Source organism: Diabrotica undecimpunctata, chromosome 9 (genome assembly GCF_040954645.1).
Source record: "Diabrotica undecimpunctata isolate CICGRU chromosome 9, icDiaUnde3, whole genome shotgun sequence".
NCBI classification, from domain to species: domain Eukaryota; kingdom Metazoa; phylum Arthropoda; class Insecta; order Coleoptera; family Chrysomelidae; genus Diabrotica; species Diabrotica undecimpunctata.
In genome coordinates, this window is record NC_092811.1 from 49,823,679 (window position 1) to 49,843,567 (window position 19,889).

The following is a 19,889-nucleotide window of genomic DNA, read 5'->3' on the forward strand; positions in this document are numbered from 1 at the left end:
ATGACATTAAATATTTTTGTAAAAGTAACCTATAAAATTCTAAAATTGTATTTGTTTATGTTTTGTTACCTAAATAAGAACATTGAAATTGAAAAGAAAACACGATAAAACGTTGAATTTAAATATTATTTTGTCATTTAAAGTTAAAGAATACCATAATCTAAAACCCATAATACTCATCATCATCATACAATATGGAACAGCAATTACAAATACTATTTTAAGGGTCATTATATACTTTTGCATATGTGGGTACTTATTACCCATGTAAAATGAAGAATATAAATATGGACAATGCATTATTAGTGGATATCCACTACCTAATGTCCCCATTACAGAATCTTCCAAACAGCAGTTGCAAGTAAAATATGTACAAATGGCTTGAAGTTCAATTGTTATTGAAAGAAGTGACAATTGATGAAAAGGCTTATACAAAGTAAGTGATTGATGTGATTGTTTATGGATAATATTTAATTTTTTCAACTCCTACATTAAACACAAACTAGTTTAAAAAAATATTTATTTATTATAACATACATTAATATTTATTTATTGATAATTATTCATTATTGTCCCTTAATTTATAAGTCCTTAAAAATAAAATTTTACTTAAATTTTCATGACTTAGTCTAGTGCGGCGGTCACCTAGAACATATTGAGCATCTGAAAATAGTCTTTCACAAGGCACAGAAGTAGCAAGGGCACAACATTTCTGTTTAACCAACTTATTCAGGTATGGAAAATTATACTGATTGCTTTTCGAAAATGTCAATGGATTGGCATTTGTTGGTAAGACATCATCTTCCAAGTAGCGCTGTATTTCCATTATTGCCCGAGAACTAGATGGTGTTGTCTTTGGTTTATTTTTCGAAACTTTTTCGTGAAGGCAATCCCATACAGATAGAGTGGTAGACTTATTTTCATTTCGATCTTGATTAGATGTTTCTGTTTCTGTGTTTTCATTTCTTTTTGCATCTTTGGTAATCATTTCCGTTACAATATTTGTGACTAGTTTTCGAATAGCCTCAATAGCATCATTATTGACAAAAGCAAATGTTTTGAAGCGTGGGTCCAAGAATGTACAAAGAGCTAAAGTATTACTATACTCTACATTTCCCACCATCTTCTAAACATTGGATTATGTCAATAGTAGGCTCAGAAAATGTTTTCAATTTTAGTTTTTCGCATACATTAACAAGCCCTCTTTGTAAAACGATTACAACTTCACAAAACTCTTTTATTAGGATCCACTCATCAGCTTCAAGAAGTGGCAACCGGTCATCCAAGAGACCCAAAACAGATCTAACTGGATTTTCCAGTTCCACAATTCTCTGCAACATGTAGAATGTGGAACTCCATCTAGTAACCACTTCCTGAATCAGTTTTTTGGGGGGATCAATTCCAAATTGTTTCTGGAACGAATTTAGTTTAGTATTTGCAGAGGCACTTCTGTGGAAATGGGAAACGATTGTTTTTACTTTTTCTACAACATTTTGGATCGCTGGTAGAGCAAGTGCATCTTGGACTATCAGATTTAATGTATGGGCAAAACATCCAAAAAACTTGCACCCTAGTTCAACTTGGATGGCTTTTTTTAATGTTAGCGGCATTGTCCGTCACAGCTAAAATGATTTTTTTTCCAAGCCCCATTCATTGACAATTTCCCGAATCCTGGCTGCCAAATTTACTGCTAATTTACTCTCCTCGAATATCTCACAGCTAAGGAGGATAGAATTAATTTTAAAATTGTCATCAATGTAATGACAAGTTAGCGCCAAATAACTTTCATTTTTTTGTGAAGTCCAGCAATCTGTTGTAACACAACAATTACTGACTTTTTTCATTTCTTCTTTTCCTTTCTGAAACAAGTCTCATATTCTGCAGGAATCATAGTCTCAGAAATCGTGTGCCTATTTGGCAGCTTGTAGGACGGATTTAAACCAGAGACAAATTTTTTAAATCCCCGATCTTCCACAATGCTAAAAGGTTGATAGTCAAATATAAACATTTCCAACAAATCACCATCATATTTTTTCTTTTGACTTGCATTTAACTTTTTCGGTATATATGCAGATATAGTACCTTGAATGTTTCTGGTTTTGCTGGAAACGGAAAATACACCACAGCTTGACACTGGCACAGAAGATTCTCCATTGCTTGAAGTTGATGGTTTTGAAGTTGAAGCTCTAGGAATATTCTCTTCGGTTCGCATATTTTGTTCTTCACCAGGGCCATTATTAATTTCATGGATAGAAGAAGGTAATCCCGATGTTGCACACGTATTAGATGCCACGACATCAATGTTGATGGTAGGATGCTTCCTTTTAAAATGTTTTTTTAAATTCGAGACTGAATGTTTATAGGATAACTTGTCACTGCAAACATCACATTTGGCTATTTTTTTCTCTTCGTCGGTAACGGAAAAGTATAGCCACATTACACTTCTTTTGGACATCTTAACTACAAACTAAGAAAAGAAAACTTAAATTTACTTCTAAACAAAAAACCGAAACTTACCAATAACCAACACGTATTGCTTTTAACAAAAAATTGTATTAGAAATTAAAATTATAAAAAGTGAAATCAAGTAGACAAAAGCAAAGGCAAATCAGTGTAATAATAAAAAACAATCTTCTAAAAATTAAACATATAATGCACAACGAAACGAAACTGAAACAGCCGGAGCCGCTGACAAAACTGCAATTAATCAAAAATTGGATGGAGGGAAAGGGCGATGTGTAAGTAGGGATTTTTTCTGGTATTTCGGGGAATTACCAAGTACGTATAATAATTATTTAAATTGGTATATCCCCTAATTAAATTAAAAATATTAATTTCGCAGGCGCCATCTATTCACTCAATATGAAAGCATAGAGAAATAGCAGATACCATCTGTTTTTATTGAATGTACAGAATAGAAACCTTTTCAACTTGGACAGTGGTGCTAGAGATGGCATTTATACAGATCGGGATCGGGTTAGTTCCGCAGTGTAGGTACCTATTTGGGTTAAGGTCGGACTAGGACTTGGAACTGATCCATGGAACAGGTATTTTTTTGGACTGGATCGGTTTGGAACTGATCCGCAAAATTTGTTGGATCAGCCATCACTATATGTCACTGTGATAAATTTTCTTTTCTGTCAACCACAACTTTATTTCTTCTTTTGTCCAGCTGCTTGAAGGAAATCTCTCTTCTACTCTTGAGTGGTAGGATGCATTATCCAACACTATTATGGATGGTCGCTCTAATTTTTTTAACAAATTTTCTTCAAACCATTCTTCAAAAATATTTGCATCCATATTTCCATGGTAATCACCTGTATTCTTTGTGGACGAAAAAATTAAACTAGCGTCAGGAATAAAACCTTCATCATTTCCAGCATGAAGTATAATGTAGCGTGTACCATTACCGGAACGACTAGAAGAATAACATTTCGTGGTGCCATCTTGCCAAGATGATTTTGACATATTTCCTTTAGCGAAAATCCAAGTTTCGTCTAAAAATACAACTTGCCTCGGACTATCGGACATTTTATTGTTCATGAATTTTCTTAAAAAATGCCACCGTTTTGAAACAACATTAGGGAGTTCACACAATACTTGTCTATTATTTATCTTTTTATATCGAAAACCTAAATATTTCAACACTCTCCACAAACTTGTTAAACTAATATCACACAGTTCCTTGTCTTTTATTTTTTGCAACACAGCATTAACTGTTACATGTTCTTTGGCTTTATACATATTATATATAATATTTTTAATTGCAAGTTTAATTGACTGGTGCAAATCTAAAGTTTTTGGATGTTGGCGATTTCTCTTGTTTATTTTATTTATTTCATATTCAATCATGTTATTAATTCATCGGAATGTTCTTTCTGAGATACCGCAAGCATCGCATGTGCGCTTCTGAACTGCCATAACAGATGTCAATGGACCCATATTATTTTTTTCCTAATTGAAATAACTTTCGACTTTTAGAACTAAACGTCGTTCTTCTGGAGATAACACCCTACGTTTCGACTGTATTTTATTTTCTTCCAAATTACTCATGTTGTAAAGTACCTCTTCACTACACTACTATAAAAAATAGGTACTTATATACAACTACTACACCCTAAAAAGGACGAGGGTTGTACAACAGATGAAACAATCGAACACAAATTATTTAACAGCCAATGCTAAATAAGCATAAACACTGTATTGATTGTGATTGCAAAACCGTTCGCATGTTTTAAATAAGGTTTTTGCTGATTATGTATTTTGTTAAATTATTAAAACACAAAAATACAACCCACGACCATCAATTAATTTTTAACGATAAACAGAAGAGAAATATGATGACGTTTGAATTTGATCTACTTTGTCGATGACAGTGTCGTTAACAGAAAGATATTTTAAACAGCATGAATCATTTTTCAATGATTGTGTGTATTTAAGAAATACATTACTAACAAATTGTTTAAGTGTGTATAAAATCTTAACTGTCTTTTTTCCTGAGATTACAATTGAGGAGGTGTCAATAAAAATCAATCATGTCCACCTTAAGAAGTTTTAGGGAAATCGCAAAAAACGTAAGTAGTTATGGGTCATTTGGCACCACTTTGGGTATGTTGACGCCACTCGTGCGTTGAAGCGTCCGGGGTGCGGTGAAGCGAGGGGCGTGAAGCGTTGTGACGGGGTGTGGCGTTGTGACAGGGTGTGGCGTTGTGACGGGGTGAGGGGGTGTGGCGTAAAGCGTTGTGACGGGGTGTGGCGACGGGTTGTAGCGTCAATGTGTCATCGGGATGTAGCAATGTGGTGAAAAGGGTAAAGAGGAAACAACGTATCATTGGTAATACACAGATAATAATGTATATTACGCTAATAGAATTAAGAAAAGACGTGATATTCTACATAGGACATAGTCAGCGTGACAGTCAACGCAGGACGTGAAATGTCACGTGAATGACATTCGACGTGAAATGTCACATGCATGCCAAAACAGTACAGCTAGCCGACTGCTACGGGGAGGGTAACGAATACATAGAAAAAACATGGTAGCGCCAAGAGGGTATTAAGCATGTAAAAGACTGACGCTCGTTGGAATGGGTTAGGATCAACGAATACGTAGACACATGGCAGCGCCAAAATGACGCTAGCAGTGTCTAAACGACACATCGTGGTGGGATCAACGAATAAATGAGATCCTGCACACAAGGAACGAGGAAAATAACCGTACAGGATTATCAGAAAAACATACAAATGATAGGAAAATAAATTCAACAACATTCAAACAAACACGCTGCGAACTATTTTGTCCAAAACTGAACAAAGAAGTGAAAATACCTTGAGCGATCAGTTTCGGTGAAACATCAAGACCGTTAAATGTTAGATTAAGTGAACATCAATCTTAGAGAATTTGATAGATCTGAAATATGTAAGCACGGATGCATAGGTTTCACTGGAATAATTCAAATGTATTCTTGAAACGGATGTAAGGAAAATCAAAGAAGCGGCTTATGCTAAATGAGACCAATTGTGTCGCAAATTCCTCGGCAGAATGTAGTGAAGTCAATATTGAGGATACATTATGTTTTTTAAATAACAACAAAGTAGAATGTTTAAAAGTATATATTACATTAAAAAAATAACAGCATATATTAAGCAGTTTTCATAATTTGTATATCAAAAGTTGTTTTATGTAAGCCAACAGTTTGGTCAGAAGTAATGATATCTTCTATTTTGTCCAGTAAAGCGCACATATCAGTGCTACTGGACATAGTTGTGGATACCGGCGTGTTAAATTTATCATTAAAAGCCACTATACGTATTTTGTCACCAGGTTTATAATTAGCCAGCTTTTTGGCATTGTGTAAAGCATCGCTCAAGGTGATTTGCAAAGAGTCATGTACATCTTTTCCCCACCACCTTCTTTAACATTTTGAAGTTGATAAGTGGTAATGTAGGTATTAAACTTTTTAACCTGACGTGTATGCAGGGTATGCAGCAACCAAGGACCATTCATGGTGTCCTGAAACACAAGTGTGACTGTCTGTAAATAAAACACAATAGGTGCTCTTAGCCTTTATATATAAAGTCTGATGGTAGGTATGTATATAAACAACGTGATTAAGGTTCAAATATTTTTATTTCATTACAACTAATACAAAAACAGGAAACGGGTTTGGTAGTACCCAGAATATAGTTGTTACAGCTACAACAAAATACAATATTACATGTTTCAGTACACATTAGCAACTCCCGTAATATGCTATTTTCTAGTTGTTGGGCCAATTTTAATATCTCTAAATCATCCACCAATAACTCGTAGTCGTCAATACAATAATCATCAGACATAGCTATGAGAGTGCTAAGTACAAACAAGAATAGGAGTTAAGGTTATAATGTAAAAATAAGAATGTCGTGTGTATCGAGATGGGTTGACATGTCAAAACGTCTTAATAGCGCATCGGTGGAAGCCACGCTACAAACAAAAAGGTCTTACCTATGAATGAAAGACTACTTCAGGTGTCAAATAACTATATTAAAAACCAAAAAATACAACTACAATTAACTTTAAAACCTAAAACTACAAACTACTAATCTACACAAAAAATTAAAATTAACTAAAAACTTAATTAACTCAAATTAATTAAATCTTCTTACGCAGTGGCATTATTTAAGAACATTATTTTGTGACGTTCACGTTCCGCCATGCGAAAGCGCTTCTTCTGTGCCTTCGACATTTTCGGGGGTTGCTCCCGAATAATGTTCTTAAATAATGCCCCGACTTTAATGTAGGGCAAAGGTGACCCGTACCATTCATCGTCCCAGCTCTCATCCACAGACGGTTCGGGATGGTACGAATCTCCACTACCGCCCGTCTGTTGGGGGTCATCACCTATTAAATGTAGAGACAAGTATCTACGTCTGATGTACGGCAGTGGAGATTCGTACCATTCATCGTCCCAGCTCTCATCCACAGACGGTTCGGGATGGCACGAATCACCACTACCGCCTAAGACCCCCGTCTGTTGGGGGTCATCACCTATTAAATGTAGAGACAAGTATCTACGTCTGATGTGCGGCAGTGGAGATTCGTGCCATTCATCGTCCCAGCACTCATCCACAACAGCTGTGTACCACAAAGCCATTATCTACAATAACAAAAGAGATAACTAGGTATGATGAGTATACATACAAAAAACTAGGTGATAAAATTAGAATGTTATTAGAACCCCCGGGGTAGCGTGTCTATTATTCTGTTATTTTCTGGTAATGGTCTACGTTTGTTATAGTCCATGCGGAATGTCTTAGAGACTCTCTCGGTAGTAACTATATTTTTAGTATGCACGTCTCTACATATTTGATCATAATATAAAACAGTATTGTCTAATTTTTCAGTAATTATATCAACCAGAACGTCGCGATTTAGATATAAAGAATTTTCATAGTTTAGTGTAAACCCTTTAATTTTAGTTACTTCGCGGCCTAGCTTTGTCTTAAAAGTGTAAGACTTAGGGCCAGTGGAAAAAAATTCAATGATATAGTCATCGACCGGTAATTCGTCTGACCAATCACCCAACAGTTCACCCGTTTCGACTGTGTTAAGACCATCATCAATGTACACTACAGAATCCGTATCGAAATAGACAACTGCTTCGTCCAGTTTTTCGAGCATGTTGTACAACCTTAAGCGAGCATTGGCAGTTGTAAACGCTGCAATAAAAACATTTGTATCCTTAGATTTTTCCACAAACTGTTCTTTCACGCAAAATGTTACCTGAGCCATGTCGTTATCAAAGAATAAACAGTTAGTAATATCTAGTGTGTCATCCAATAGTATCTCATACCATCGTTTGCAGTTAGTGATATATTCGGTCTGGGACAAATTCACTCGTTGGCCGAATTTACCCCATAGACTGTTTAGACAGAGTTTAGCAACCTCTCTTCTACCTGGGTTAACAGAGATTTTAGACAGATCTAAATCTATTCCCATTTGCGTTTTCACAGTCAGAGCATATTCGTCGTTTGATGTACAAGTATGTGGACTACTTTCTAATTTTATTTTCATAAAGTCCTTTACGTATCCTTTAAACAACTCCCTAGTTGTTTGCTCAAAGTGCCACACCTCGCTAATACTGGTGATTTGATAGCCTTTTTCCAAAGCTTTCTTCATCTCCAACGTTGTCCATGTTCCTGAAAACATTCTTTGAGAATCCGTATGAAGACACGTGTCTGGCATGTCTTCAATGCATTGTTTGCAGAGAGGAAACAATAGCTTTGTTGTTCTTAGCGGTAATACAGGGTGATACAACCGTCTAGGGGGAAGAACAGTGCACTGAATAAGACCAAACCACGAAAAATCATAAGCAACAGGATTGTAGATCTTAAGAGGATGACCCACCGGATAAGCGTCATAATATTGGAATGTTTGATAGAGAGACACGACATCTATATACCGGAGTTTTTTACCGTAAACCAGTAATTTGGTTGCATTTGTTCGGCCACCGTAAAAAGCGTCACGGGGGTTCAAAGGTTTAGGTATGTGTGTTGGTACTGCTGCACACTGACACTCCCAAATCTCGACTACTTTGTAGCCGGCATCTTTGAGCTGTTGGGTTCTTCGTAACGTGTGTTCATATAAGTCACCCATTGTTTCGTTATTTACAGGGTGTACAATATCCGACGAAAAACACGAGGGATGCCCGTGCCAAAAACAACCATGAAACTGGTATACAGTATTCGATTCTTTACAGTACCCATCAACTTTTGCTCCACAAATTGTTACTTCTCCACCGTTGAGTGCATGTTGCACGCCTGGAAACTGTGATAGCCATGAAACGGCTGCAGAGCTGTACACGTCCTTATGTTCTTTTTCAACAACTGCTATTTGATTGCGGGGTAAATATTTTGACCGGTAAATGGCTAAACATGTACTAGCTATCGTAACGTACTGAAAACAATCAATATTGGCAATGGTTAAAAATTCTTTACGAAGTTCTAAACAACCACGTCGCAAAATATCGACATCAGAGTCACAATAAGCATGAAGTTCTTTTTGAAAATCAAATACATATGCTTCTTGCACGCGCTCAGCATGCCATTTTAAAAAGGTTTCTCTTTGTGAGGGCTTCATTGTATTTGGACTGTAATAAGATGTGTCAGGGAGTGGTCCAATGTATGAATGGTTTTCTAGTTTGTTAAAATAATGAGGAAAATAACCTTTTTTCAACTCGGTCAAACCAAAAGTTTTAGGGAAACCTGCTAATGGTCCACAGACAAAATTAGAGCTATCTATAATTTTTAAAGCAAGGTGCGGTATTGTTAACAGCATCAGCTTGGAACCACTGTAAATAGTATAGGGTTTTATTGTGTTATTTACGCAGTACTTCAAAATAAAATAGGAGTCGTAACCTTTAGCGTTGTGTCCAATCGCCGTGTATGCACGGTGCTTCTCAGAAATGAACCATTGGCAAAACTCGTTGTTATCTTTAAAAACAAATTTATTTCCATCAAAATCGTGTGCTATTATTAAAATAGGTACATGTACTCCATCAACAAGCATTGTTTCGTAGTCAAAAAATAGGTATTTTTCTGTGTAAGTACATTTACGTACAAAGACATCTGTAAGGCCGTTACAGGCACACGGATCGGTGCAGAATGTTTGTTGCACGTGCATGGCACAGAGCAAATACCCCCTTTGGCGAGCTTTCTCTGCATGTAACACGTATGTGTGGAGGTTTCCACCCACAGGGCACAGTTCGTACATACGCTAAACCCACAGTGATGTTTTTTATTCCTCTGTATCACTTTGTTACAGCCTGTACATTTATGCACAAGTGCACACACATCCTGATGATTCTGCAAACACTCCTCATTAAAACAGTATCTATTACAGTTGTTACAATAAATTTTGTGTTGTTCTTTATGCACGGGCTGATTACACACATCGCATATTACAGACTTTTTACAACGATGTTTATGTTTGTTTTGGTAACATGTGTCGCATTTATGACAATAATACACACACCCATAAAAACCAGCCATATTATTAATGACATCATAATGGTCTTTTAGTTTATACAGGCATAATAGTGTGGGTTTGGGCGGTCCTGCATAAATAACCGAATTGAAGTTCTCTACACAAACAATTTTAATTTGTACATCAAGCAGTTGTTCAGCTCGCTGAATATCCTTCAGAGAACAACCAACAGCTGCATCTATGTCCAAAATTTCACATAGTTTACGAGCTAGCACTCCTTGAAGTTGACGACCTTGGCGTATGTTTGCTATTTGTCTAGATGTTAAAGAGTGGTTTAAGATGTTTGTTGTATGGTATGTTAGAGCAACGACTATGGCTCTTAAGGCGCACAAATTATCACTGTTACGAATTACAGTTATACTTCGCTTGGTGTGACGGTTTCTCGCTAAATTTAAGGTAGTGGTACGACCACAGCCTCTAGGTAATTTCAGCACTTGTATGTCAAACGTTGTTTCGTGAATATCGACCGACTCGTCAGATGTCAAGACGTTTTCAATTAGATCTAATAAACTACCAAATGTGGTAGAAGTAGACGCTGCTGTTGAAAGGGACTGATTAAAGCGCGGGTTACTAGCAATAATTCTAATTTTATCACCTATTACATAGTTTGATTTTATTTTTACATCTTCTAAACAACTATTTAATGTAGTGAGCAAGTCCTCTGTAGCATTGTTTGTGCGTTGTGTGGTGCAAGAGTATGTATGTAAATACGCGTCAAACTTTCGTACATATCGGCGATTCAAAAGTGTTACAGTACAAGCCATGTTACTAGAACAAAAACAAAAGATTCTTTTACCTATTTAGGTGCCTGTTTTTTGTAACAATATAAATACTACAAAGGACTAATAAACCGCAGAAAAAATACAGACAATACGGTTGTATAACATTCAATATAAAGTCATGTCGTGAAAGCTACGGGGGAGGGCTCGACATAAGCAACAAGTCGCAACAGTCTAAGCACGTTGCTGCATAGCCACATGGCAACGACACTATATCTATGTAAGATCTTCGTAAAACCATGTTAAGACTTTATGGTAGTAATCATGTAGGTCATTCTGCGAAGATCTTACATGATACACAGGTTAGCTTATACTAACAACCAATCATTATATAACAATGAGTCAACATTAGATATATTATATATAAAGTCTTGGTGTGCATTCTACGGGTGTTCTACATAGACAACAGATGTTGTTAAGTAAACGAGAACAGTCTAGACAAGATGTGGCATGTCCACAAGGTAGTGCGACTGTGTTAATTTCCCTACTTAAACAAATTTTACATATAATACGTTGATTCGCCTCTCTGTTTACCTCAGTGTCTTGTGTTTCCACATTTGCGTTTACCTCAGGGTCTTCCACATTTTTGAAGATATCAATGATAATACAAAGATCCGTAGTTATAGTTCGTTTAAATGGGCCTGTATGTATAAAATTGCATGCAGCTGCTCTGATTTCACTATAAGCACGTAGAGGAGTAGGCGAACCGTTGTCGTGAAATGTTGTTAATCGAACACTCATCAAAGTAATGTCTTTATTCGTTATATAATAAGTCTTACCATTTTCATAAAAAAAACCAGCTTCTGCGTGTTTTTTAGCAGAAATATTCCGATTTGTAAATGTTTTTAGACGTTCTTCGACTGTCCACAGTTTTTGAGCTTGTTTATAGGCAATCAGAAAACAACAATCGTGTTTGTGTTTATCTAACGGTATGTCATCTGCAAGCCATTTATTATAAACAACACCGCAAAAAGCACATAAGACTTTATCATTTACACCTGTATAATAGAAACCTGCAACAGCTAGTACTATCGGTTTGATGGGGTGGCTGGGCATCCATTCGTCAAAAGAGCTCAAGCGCTTGATGATTACAGGGTACAGTAGATGTGCGGTTATCATTTTTTCTACAATAAAAAATCAACTATTTCAGCCATCAGTCGTGAAGTATGTAAGAGCAACTTTATTGTCTAGTTAGCACATTTAAGATGAAAAGATTTAAATAAAAAATAAGAAAAACGACACATCGTTATTAACGCATGGTTGCTAGGCTTTTACGTTTTTTTTGTAGAAGATACTGTGCTAACATGTTTGCGGCGTGCGTCTCTAATTGCCATTTTATAGAAGGTTTTATTACTAGACGGTACACCTGTACGACACTTATGACACCGAAAAGATACAAAACTTGTTGATAGAGGTTGACTAACACACGCTAGGTATGTTTGACACACGCTACACCTGATCAGACTAGTAAAAATATTTTCATGATTTCGCCTAGAGATCTAAAAAAGTAGATCTATATTAATGTTTATATCAATGCTTTGAATGTCAATAGTCAAGATTATGTCAGACAAAAAAGGAGTGGAAAAAAACATTGTATGAATGCTTAGAAAAACATACCTACGAATACCCTTATTGTTTACAATTATTTGTTTTAACACGTTTACGTCGAGCATCTCTGACAGTCATTTTATAGAAACCGTTACGATTGGTATCTTCACCTGTACGACAAGCATGACAACGAAACGCTGCTACATTGATCGTGCCTGGTTGACTTATACAGGGTTGATACGTCTTACATGTGCTACACAAAAGCATGCATGCATACTTGTGCACCATCACAACACGACGGTTCATCTAAAAAATATCTACATTTTTATACGTGTTTTTATCAATATGAGGCTCAAAAGTATAAACTGTCTAGACTTGCTGTTTAGTCGTTAAAGCATTATTTGTTCAAAAAATTACAAAAAACAAACGACTACGCATTGTAGGAAAACAACCGACTACAAAATTGTAAGGGTACACATATTTTACATGATAAAAAACTCTGTGGCACGTTAGTAATTATAGAGGCATGTGACTTAGTAGTTATAGAGGCTTAAAAATTCGCTACGCACGCTACAAGATGCCTACAAGGCATAAACACTATTTGAAGTTCTGCGTTCAAACAGTTCAAAACCAAACTAATGCTCTATAAAAATATATAGCAAATCACAAATAACCTTTTTTTATTTTCAACATTCTCTTGTGTGTCTTTGAAATTAAATGGTTAACAAACCAAGATCTTGACAACTCTTTGTGATTTTTGCTAAAACCAGATTTTAACACAGTCGACAAGATGCAGGACGAGGCTGAAAGATGTCATCAATGACACACTAACAGAGTGTAAGAGAGGGTTGCAGAGACGTACAGAGGGTAGCAGAGACGTACAGAGGGTAGCAGACAAAGGAGCTGTGTTTATCTGAGACATGCTGTAACGAGGTGTGACATGATAAGAGGGATAGACTAAGAGATATATATATATATATATATATATATATATATATATATATATATATATATATATATATATATATATAGCGTCACGTCAGCGTCAAGTAAGCCTGTAGTCAGCCTCTAGTAACCGGCTATAAATAGTGCTCTTAACTAGAGAATCAGCATTCCGTCGTATGATGTCGAACAGAGAACAACGTATTACGCAGCTTGCTAAAATTATTAGACAAAAGTACCAAGCTCTATAAAGAATGCAGAGTGATCAGCAAGAACAGCTCGAAACAATTTTAACACCTGAACCTCTTACAGAAATCAACAATTATCTGAACACTACACATCAATCGGAGAAGCATGAAGACACCTGCGAACATCAAAACAATACGCCTCAGTCGGTCAGCGATCACCTTCAAAAATATTGGCAACATTCAGCGGATATCGATAGAGCTTACGGGCCGCAGTATATTTGGGAGACTGATAAATGGGTATTGAACAATATGGAAATAAAATTTACTCCTAAACATATAATGCTTAACGATAACCAGTACAAAGCTACTCCTGGCTTATATAATTTGCTATTCTACAAGAAACCGCAAGACTTTACACCAAACGATTGCATTAACTATAAAAAAATATTCGAAGTCACAGGTATTCATCGAGATTCCCGAGGATATTTGAGACATCAATCATTCCCAGATAAATTCAATAAAATCATCAAACCCCTGTATGTTGAAGAAGAAAGACATCTTCAAAACATTTGCCGGGACGGACGAGTTCAAATGGTGAAGCAAAAAGAAAACACACACCGGTGGAGCAGCTAAAGACCAAACATGAAGCTTCAAATGAAAACGTCAATGCGAAAAGAAAAAAACATTTGGAAAGCAGCACACCTGTTGACAAGTCAAAAACTAATCAGAGCCCAGAAAGTGGACAGCTATACGAGGAATTGAGTAAAATATGGCACCTCTATAATGAAAACAATGACCCGAATTTCCTAGTAGAGGGACTTTATTTCAAAAGCCAATGCCTTAAATGGAAAAGAAGCAGAATTATTAGTAGACGAATTGCGCGATCTAGATATTATTGAATAAAACAACCGTTAGAAGATTGATTTGCACTTACATTTTGTATATGATTTTATATATTAAAATATATTATATGAAAATTGGTATTTTATTTGCAATTCCTCCTCCGCAATTATTGTTTTTTCTAAAAGCCCGGTAAAATACTAACGTCGTCTACGTGTTACACAGGTAGACCATTTTAAGCATCCAATAATTAAAATGTATTGTGTGATACTATTTTTAAAACACAGCTGTTTATCACGGGCGTAACCGCAGGTCGGTAGTTCACCTTATCTACAAAAGCTGTTGTGTTTATAAACACGAAAAATCGTACTGATTATCTTACAGGCATAAACACTACTAACCTTGAAAATATCTTATACATCCGATTTTATGAAAAACAATAAAAACCATAATTGTACTGTACATACATAACAGACTGTAGGACAAAATTGAAAATACAGGACACACGCACATGCTATTTTGTTTTACATTTATGATTTAGACGACCGACAACCGTTTTGTATGTTCGACCACAAACCCTACATGTTAAATGCTGCTTCACGTGCTTCTTTGAAGAAGGTCTGTTGCAATATTTACACATATATACACGAACTGTTTTCTTAAGAATTAATAAAGAGTCCATCTGAAAAATAACCCTGAATAAAAAAGACCAAGCCTATTTTCTATAAATGACGAAAATTGTTGGATAGCATAAGACAATATTCTAGAACAGTTCCGACGAATATGTATTCAGAGAGAAGTTTTCCAGAAGACACAAATATTTAAATGTATACGGATAGCAAGCAGGAAAAACTACAAAAAGACCACTCCCTAGAAATCAAGAAGGCAAGGCATTTCAAAATTACAAATAACAAAGAACTGTAATGTAGTGATACACAAAAAGGAACAGCACAAACTTTTGTCTATACAAATACTAATTATGTGCCTATCAAATACGAAAAAACTGCAAAAACACACAAATTTAACGATTAGACAGCCATAGAAACAAAAAATGTAAATGAAAAAACTTTTGTCTATACAAATACTAATTATGTGCCTATTAAATACAAACTATAGAACAAACAAACACATTTAACGATTAGACAGCCATAGAAACAAAAAATGTAAATGAAAAACTTTTGTCTAATTATCAGCTTATCAAATACAAACTATAGAAAAAACACGCAAATTTAACGATTAGACAGCCATAGAAACAAAAAATGTAAATGAAAAAATTTTTGTCTATACAAATACTAATTATGTGCTTATCAAATACAAACTATAGAACAAACACACACATTTAACGATTAGACAGCCATAGAAACAAATAAGGGGAACAGAAAACACTTTTGTCTATACAAAATACATGTGCCTGTGTACATGTACATGTACAAACGACAAAAGCAAGAAAAAATTCAAACATGCAAGACGCTGCCATTTCGTACAATGACTGAGTATCAAAGGTACAGAAGTAAACTGCAGAAAAACGTCTACGAACACGTCTAGCCAAAAACAGCACTATTTTAGAGCACTGCCTGTAAAAATTGTCTGCCTGATCGATCATAAAAACATAAAAACGTAAAAGAAGGTAGAAACACACAAAAAACAAACATATTGTCTACAAAAAACTTAGAGAGCATTTGACATGTGACAGACAAAATCGTGGAACAAACCTCTCAAATCATAGAAAAAAACATGTACTACAATGTTTATGTATTTGCTGTTTATTTTGTCTGTTGTAAAGACATGGAGACAGGAATACAGATTAGTGAGCCGCATACTGGATTGGTTTCATGAGCAGCTAGAGCCTATTCTGTATGTTCGTAGCTGCACGAACCACTAGAAAAGGAAAACTCAGATCAAACACACATTAATTACTACGTCAGGAAATAAAGGACCACTGTACTAGAGAATATAAACTAGAAAAAATATAGAATAAAACAATATAGAATATCTCTGCTTTATAGACATGGACAACCCTATTTGGAAAATATCACGGTGTTAGACAATGGATGCCATCACCCTGTACTATTCATGAGGACAACAAAAAAACAAAAAACTATTAACGCTTACCTTAGATTTCTTTTAGTGTTTCTTGGCTCTTCGCTGTATATACGGCTCTTCGGATTCGCTACTGTAACCAAAAACAAAAGATCTATAAGTACGAGTGCACAAAAGATACGAACATTTAGAACATTGTAAATACACCACACAACAAAATACAAAAAACTATTAACGCTTACCTTAGATTTCTTTTAGTGTTTCTTGGCTCTTCGCTGTATGTACGGCTCTTCGCTGTATGTACGGCTCTTCGGATTCGCTACTGTAACCAAAAACAAAAGATCTATAAGTACGAGTGCACAAAAGATACGAACATTCAGAACATTGTAAATACACCACACAACAAAATACAAAAAACTATTAACGCTTACCTTAGATTTCTTTTAGTGTTTCTTGGCTCTTCGCTGTATGTACGGCTCTTCGCTGTATGTACGGCTCTTCGGATTCGCTACTGTAACCAAAAACAAAAGATCTATAAGTACGAGTGCACAAAAGATACGAACATTCAGAACATTGTAAATACACCACACAACAAAATACAAAAAACTATTAACGCTTACCTTAGATTTCTTTTAGTGTTTCTTGGCTCTTCGCTGTATGTACGGCTCTTCGCAGTATGTACGGCTCTTCGCTGTATGTACGGCTCTTCGCTGTATGTACGGCTCTTCGCTGTATGTACGGCTCTTCGGATTCGCTACTGTAACCAAAAACAAAAGATCTATAAGTACGAGTGCACAAAAGATACGAACATTCAGAACATTGTAAATACACCACACAACAAAATACAAAAAACTATTAACGCTTACCTTAGATTTCTTTTAGTGTTTCTTGGCTCTTCGCTGTATGTACGGCTCTTCGCAGTATGTACGGCTCTTCGCTGTATGTACGGCTCTTCGCTGTATGTACGGCTCTTCGCTGTATGTACGGCTCTTCGGATTCGCTACTGTAACCAAAAACAAAAGATCTATAAGTACGAGTGCACAAAAGATACGAACATTCAGAACATTGTAAATACACCACACAACAAAATACAAAAAACTATTAACGCTTACCTTAGATTTTTTTTAGTGTTTCTTGGCTCTTCGCTGTATGTACGGCTCTTCGCAGTATGTACGGCTCTTCGCTGTATGTACGGCTCTTCGCTGTATGTACGGCTCTTCGCTGTATGTACGGCTCTTCGGATTCGCTACTGTAACCAAAAACAAAAGATCTATAAGTACGAGTGCACAAAAGATACGAACATTCAGAACATTGTAAATACACCACACAACAAAATACAAAAAACTATTAACGCTTACCTCACGCCACTGACGACCACTGTATTACCACTGTATTACCCTAGTAAATACTAGACGTTGCTGCAGAAATTCGCAAACTGATTGAAAAAACTTAAGACTCGATCTTTTATAGAGACTTTTTGTGGAATACCATCGTTGATGTGGAAAATTCTTTTTTTAACAAAATCTACCAATATGACCATAAACCTTTTCCGTTTTTTCATTAATCGGTTTATTCTACGCTCGATAACGACCAAATTTGCCTTCCGGTTTTTTCAAATATGTTTTGTTCATACAGCAATAACTTCCTATGCATCACACCTGGATTTTACCAATTATCCGTACCGAGATATTAGATAGATAATTTTAATATTAGAACGTTTTTTCTATTATGAGTAATGACTAAAACCAACATGTTTTTTTCCATTTTTTCGTTAAATTAATTATTTTTTATTTTCGAGAGATTTTTACAAAATTTTTTGTTTTCTAAATTAATGAACGACTCTCGCATTACCTTAGTATTTATGACTGTTTTTAGCCAAGTTACAGATTTTTACACAAAAAATTTTCACATTGGGAACTTAAGAACTTGAATTGGTGACACAATTCGAAATTTTTTGCATTTTTTGTTTTTTTAAATTAAATTAATAAACGACTCTCGCATTTCCTTTGTATTTATGACTGGTTTTAGCCAAGTTACAGATTTTTACAAAAACTTTTTTCACATTGGGAACTTAGTTAAAATTCGAAGTTTTTTTACATTTTTTTGTTTTTTTAAATTGAATTAATAAACGACTCTCGCATTTCCTTTGTATTTATGACTGGTTTTAGCCAAGTTACAGATTTTTACAAAAACTTTTTTCACATTGGGGACTTAGTTAAAATTCGAAGTATTTTTACATTTTTTTGTTTTTTTAAATTGAATTAGTAAACGACTCTCGCATTTCCTTTGTATTTATGATTGTTTTTAGCCAAGTTACAGATTTTTACAAAAACTTTTTTCACATTGGGAACTTAGTTAAAATTCGAAGTTTTTTACATTTTTTGTTTTTTTAAATTGAATTAATAAACGACTCTCGCATTTCCTTTGTATTTATGACTGGTTTTAGCCAAGTTACAGATTTTTACAAAAACTTTTTTCACATTGGGAACTTAGTTAAAATTCGAAGTTTTTTACATTTTTTGTTTTTTTTTTTAATTGAATTAATAAACGACTCTCGCATTTCCTTTGTATTTATGACTGGTTTTAGCCAAGTTACAGATTTTTACAAAAACTTTTTTCACATTGGGAACTTAGTTAAAATTCGAAGTTTTTTACATTTTTTGTTTTTTTAAATTGAATTAATAAACGACTCTCGCATTTCCTTTGTATTTATGACTGGTTTTAGCCAAGTTACAGATTTTTACAAAAACTTTTTTCACTTTGGGAACTTAGTCAAATTTCTAAGTTTTTTTACATTTTTTGTTTTTTTAAATTGAATTAATAACGCCACACCCCGTCACAACGCTTCACGCCCCTCGCTTCACAGCACCCCGGACGCTTCACCGCACGAGTGGTGTCAACATACCCAAAGTGGTGCCAAATGACCCATAACTACTCTAATATACTTGCCGATGAGACTATGAATCATATTTTTAAATCACATCCATGTTTTCAACATAACAATGAAAATTTACAATGTGCTCTAAACAATGTATTTAATATTCATTATTGGTATAAATATTGTAGAAAGTGTTGACAATAAAAAAATAAAAATTAAAAATAGTCTTTTATTAATAGATACACACAAGACATTTATTTTTAAATTGATACCAGACATGAAGCTTGTAAAACAAAAGACTACGCTTGATGTGGAGAATAATTTATTGGAACCAATTGAGAATAAGTTTAAAAAGCATGGAGTTTTGTTCCCTTCAACTATTCGATGTCTTATAGTTGGCCCTTCAAATTGTGGTAAGACCAATGTGATGATAAGTCTATTGGAACATGCTAATGGATTAAAATTTGAAAATGTGTATATTTACTCAAAATCATTAATGCAACCAAAGTACAAATATTTAGAAACTTTGCTAGAACCAATTAAAGGAATAGGATATTATACTTACAGTGGAAGTACGGATATAATGCACCCATCTGAAGCGAAGCCCTATTCAATTTTTATCTTTGATGATGTTGCTTGTGACAACC

General features: G+C 35.1%; 2 protein-coding genes and 1 long non-coding RNA gene across 4 annotated transcripts; all 3 read right to left on the bottom strand.

Moving 5' to 3' along the window:
- Positions 1–7,213: 7,213 nt before the first annotated feature.
- On the bottom strand, positions 7,214–10,791 carry LOC140450681 (uncharacterized). Its single transcript, XM_072544348.1, has 2 exons — positions 9,835–10,791; positions 7,214–9,757 (listed from the first exon to the last, which is right to left on the bottom strand). Exons 1-2 carry the CDS (start codon positions 10,789–10,791, stop codon positions 7,214–7,216), a joined length of 3,501 nt encoding a protein of 1,166 aa, XP_072400449.1.
- Positions 10,792–11,163: 372 nt separating this feature from the next.
- On the bottom strand, positions 11,164–11,925 carry LOC140450682 (baculoviral IAP repeat-containing protein 8-like). The gene has a single exon (XM_072544349.1). It carries the CDS (start codon positions 11,923–11,925, stop codon positions 11,164–11,166), a length of 762 nt encoding a protein of 253 aa, XP_072400450.1.
- A 1,633-nt stretch (positions 11,926–13,558) lies between these two features.
- Positions 13,559–17,465, bottom strand: LOC140449512 (uncharacterized). 2 transcript variants are annotated; one of them, XR_011951815.1, is made up of 4 exons: positions 17,231–17,465; positions 16,985–17,121; positions 16,607–16,875; positions 13,559–16,497 (listed from the first exon to the last, which is right to left on the bottom strand). It is a non-coding gene; the product is annotated as an uncharacterized lncRNA (long non-coding RNA). The 2 variants fall into 2 exon arrangements; XR_011951816.1 differs by having other exon boundaries at positions 16,436–16,875.
- Between the last annotated feature and the right edge of the window lie 2,424 nt (positions 17,466–19,889).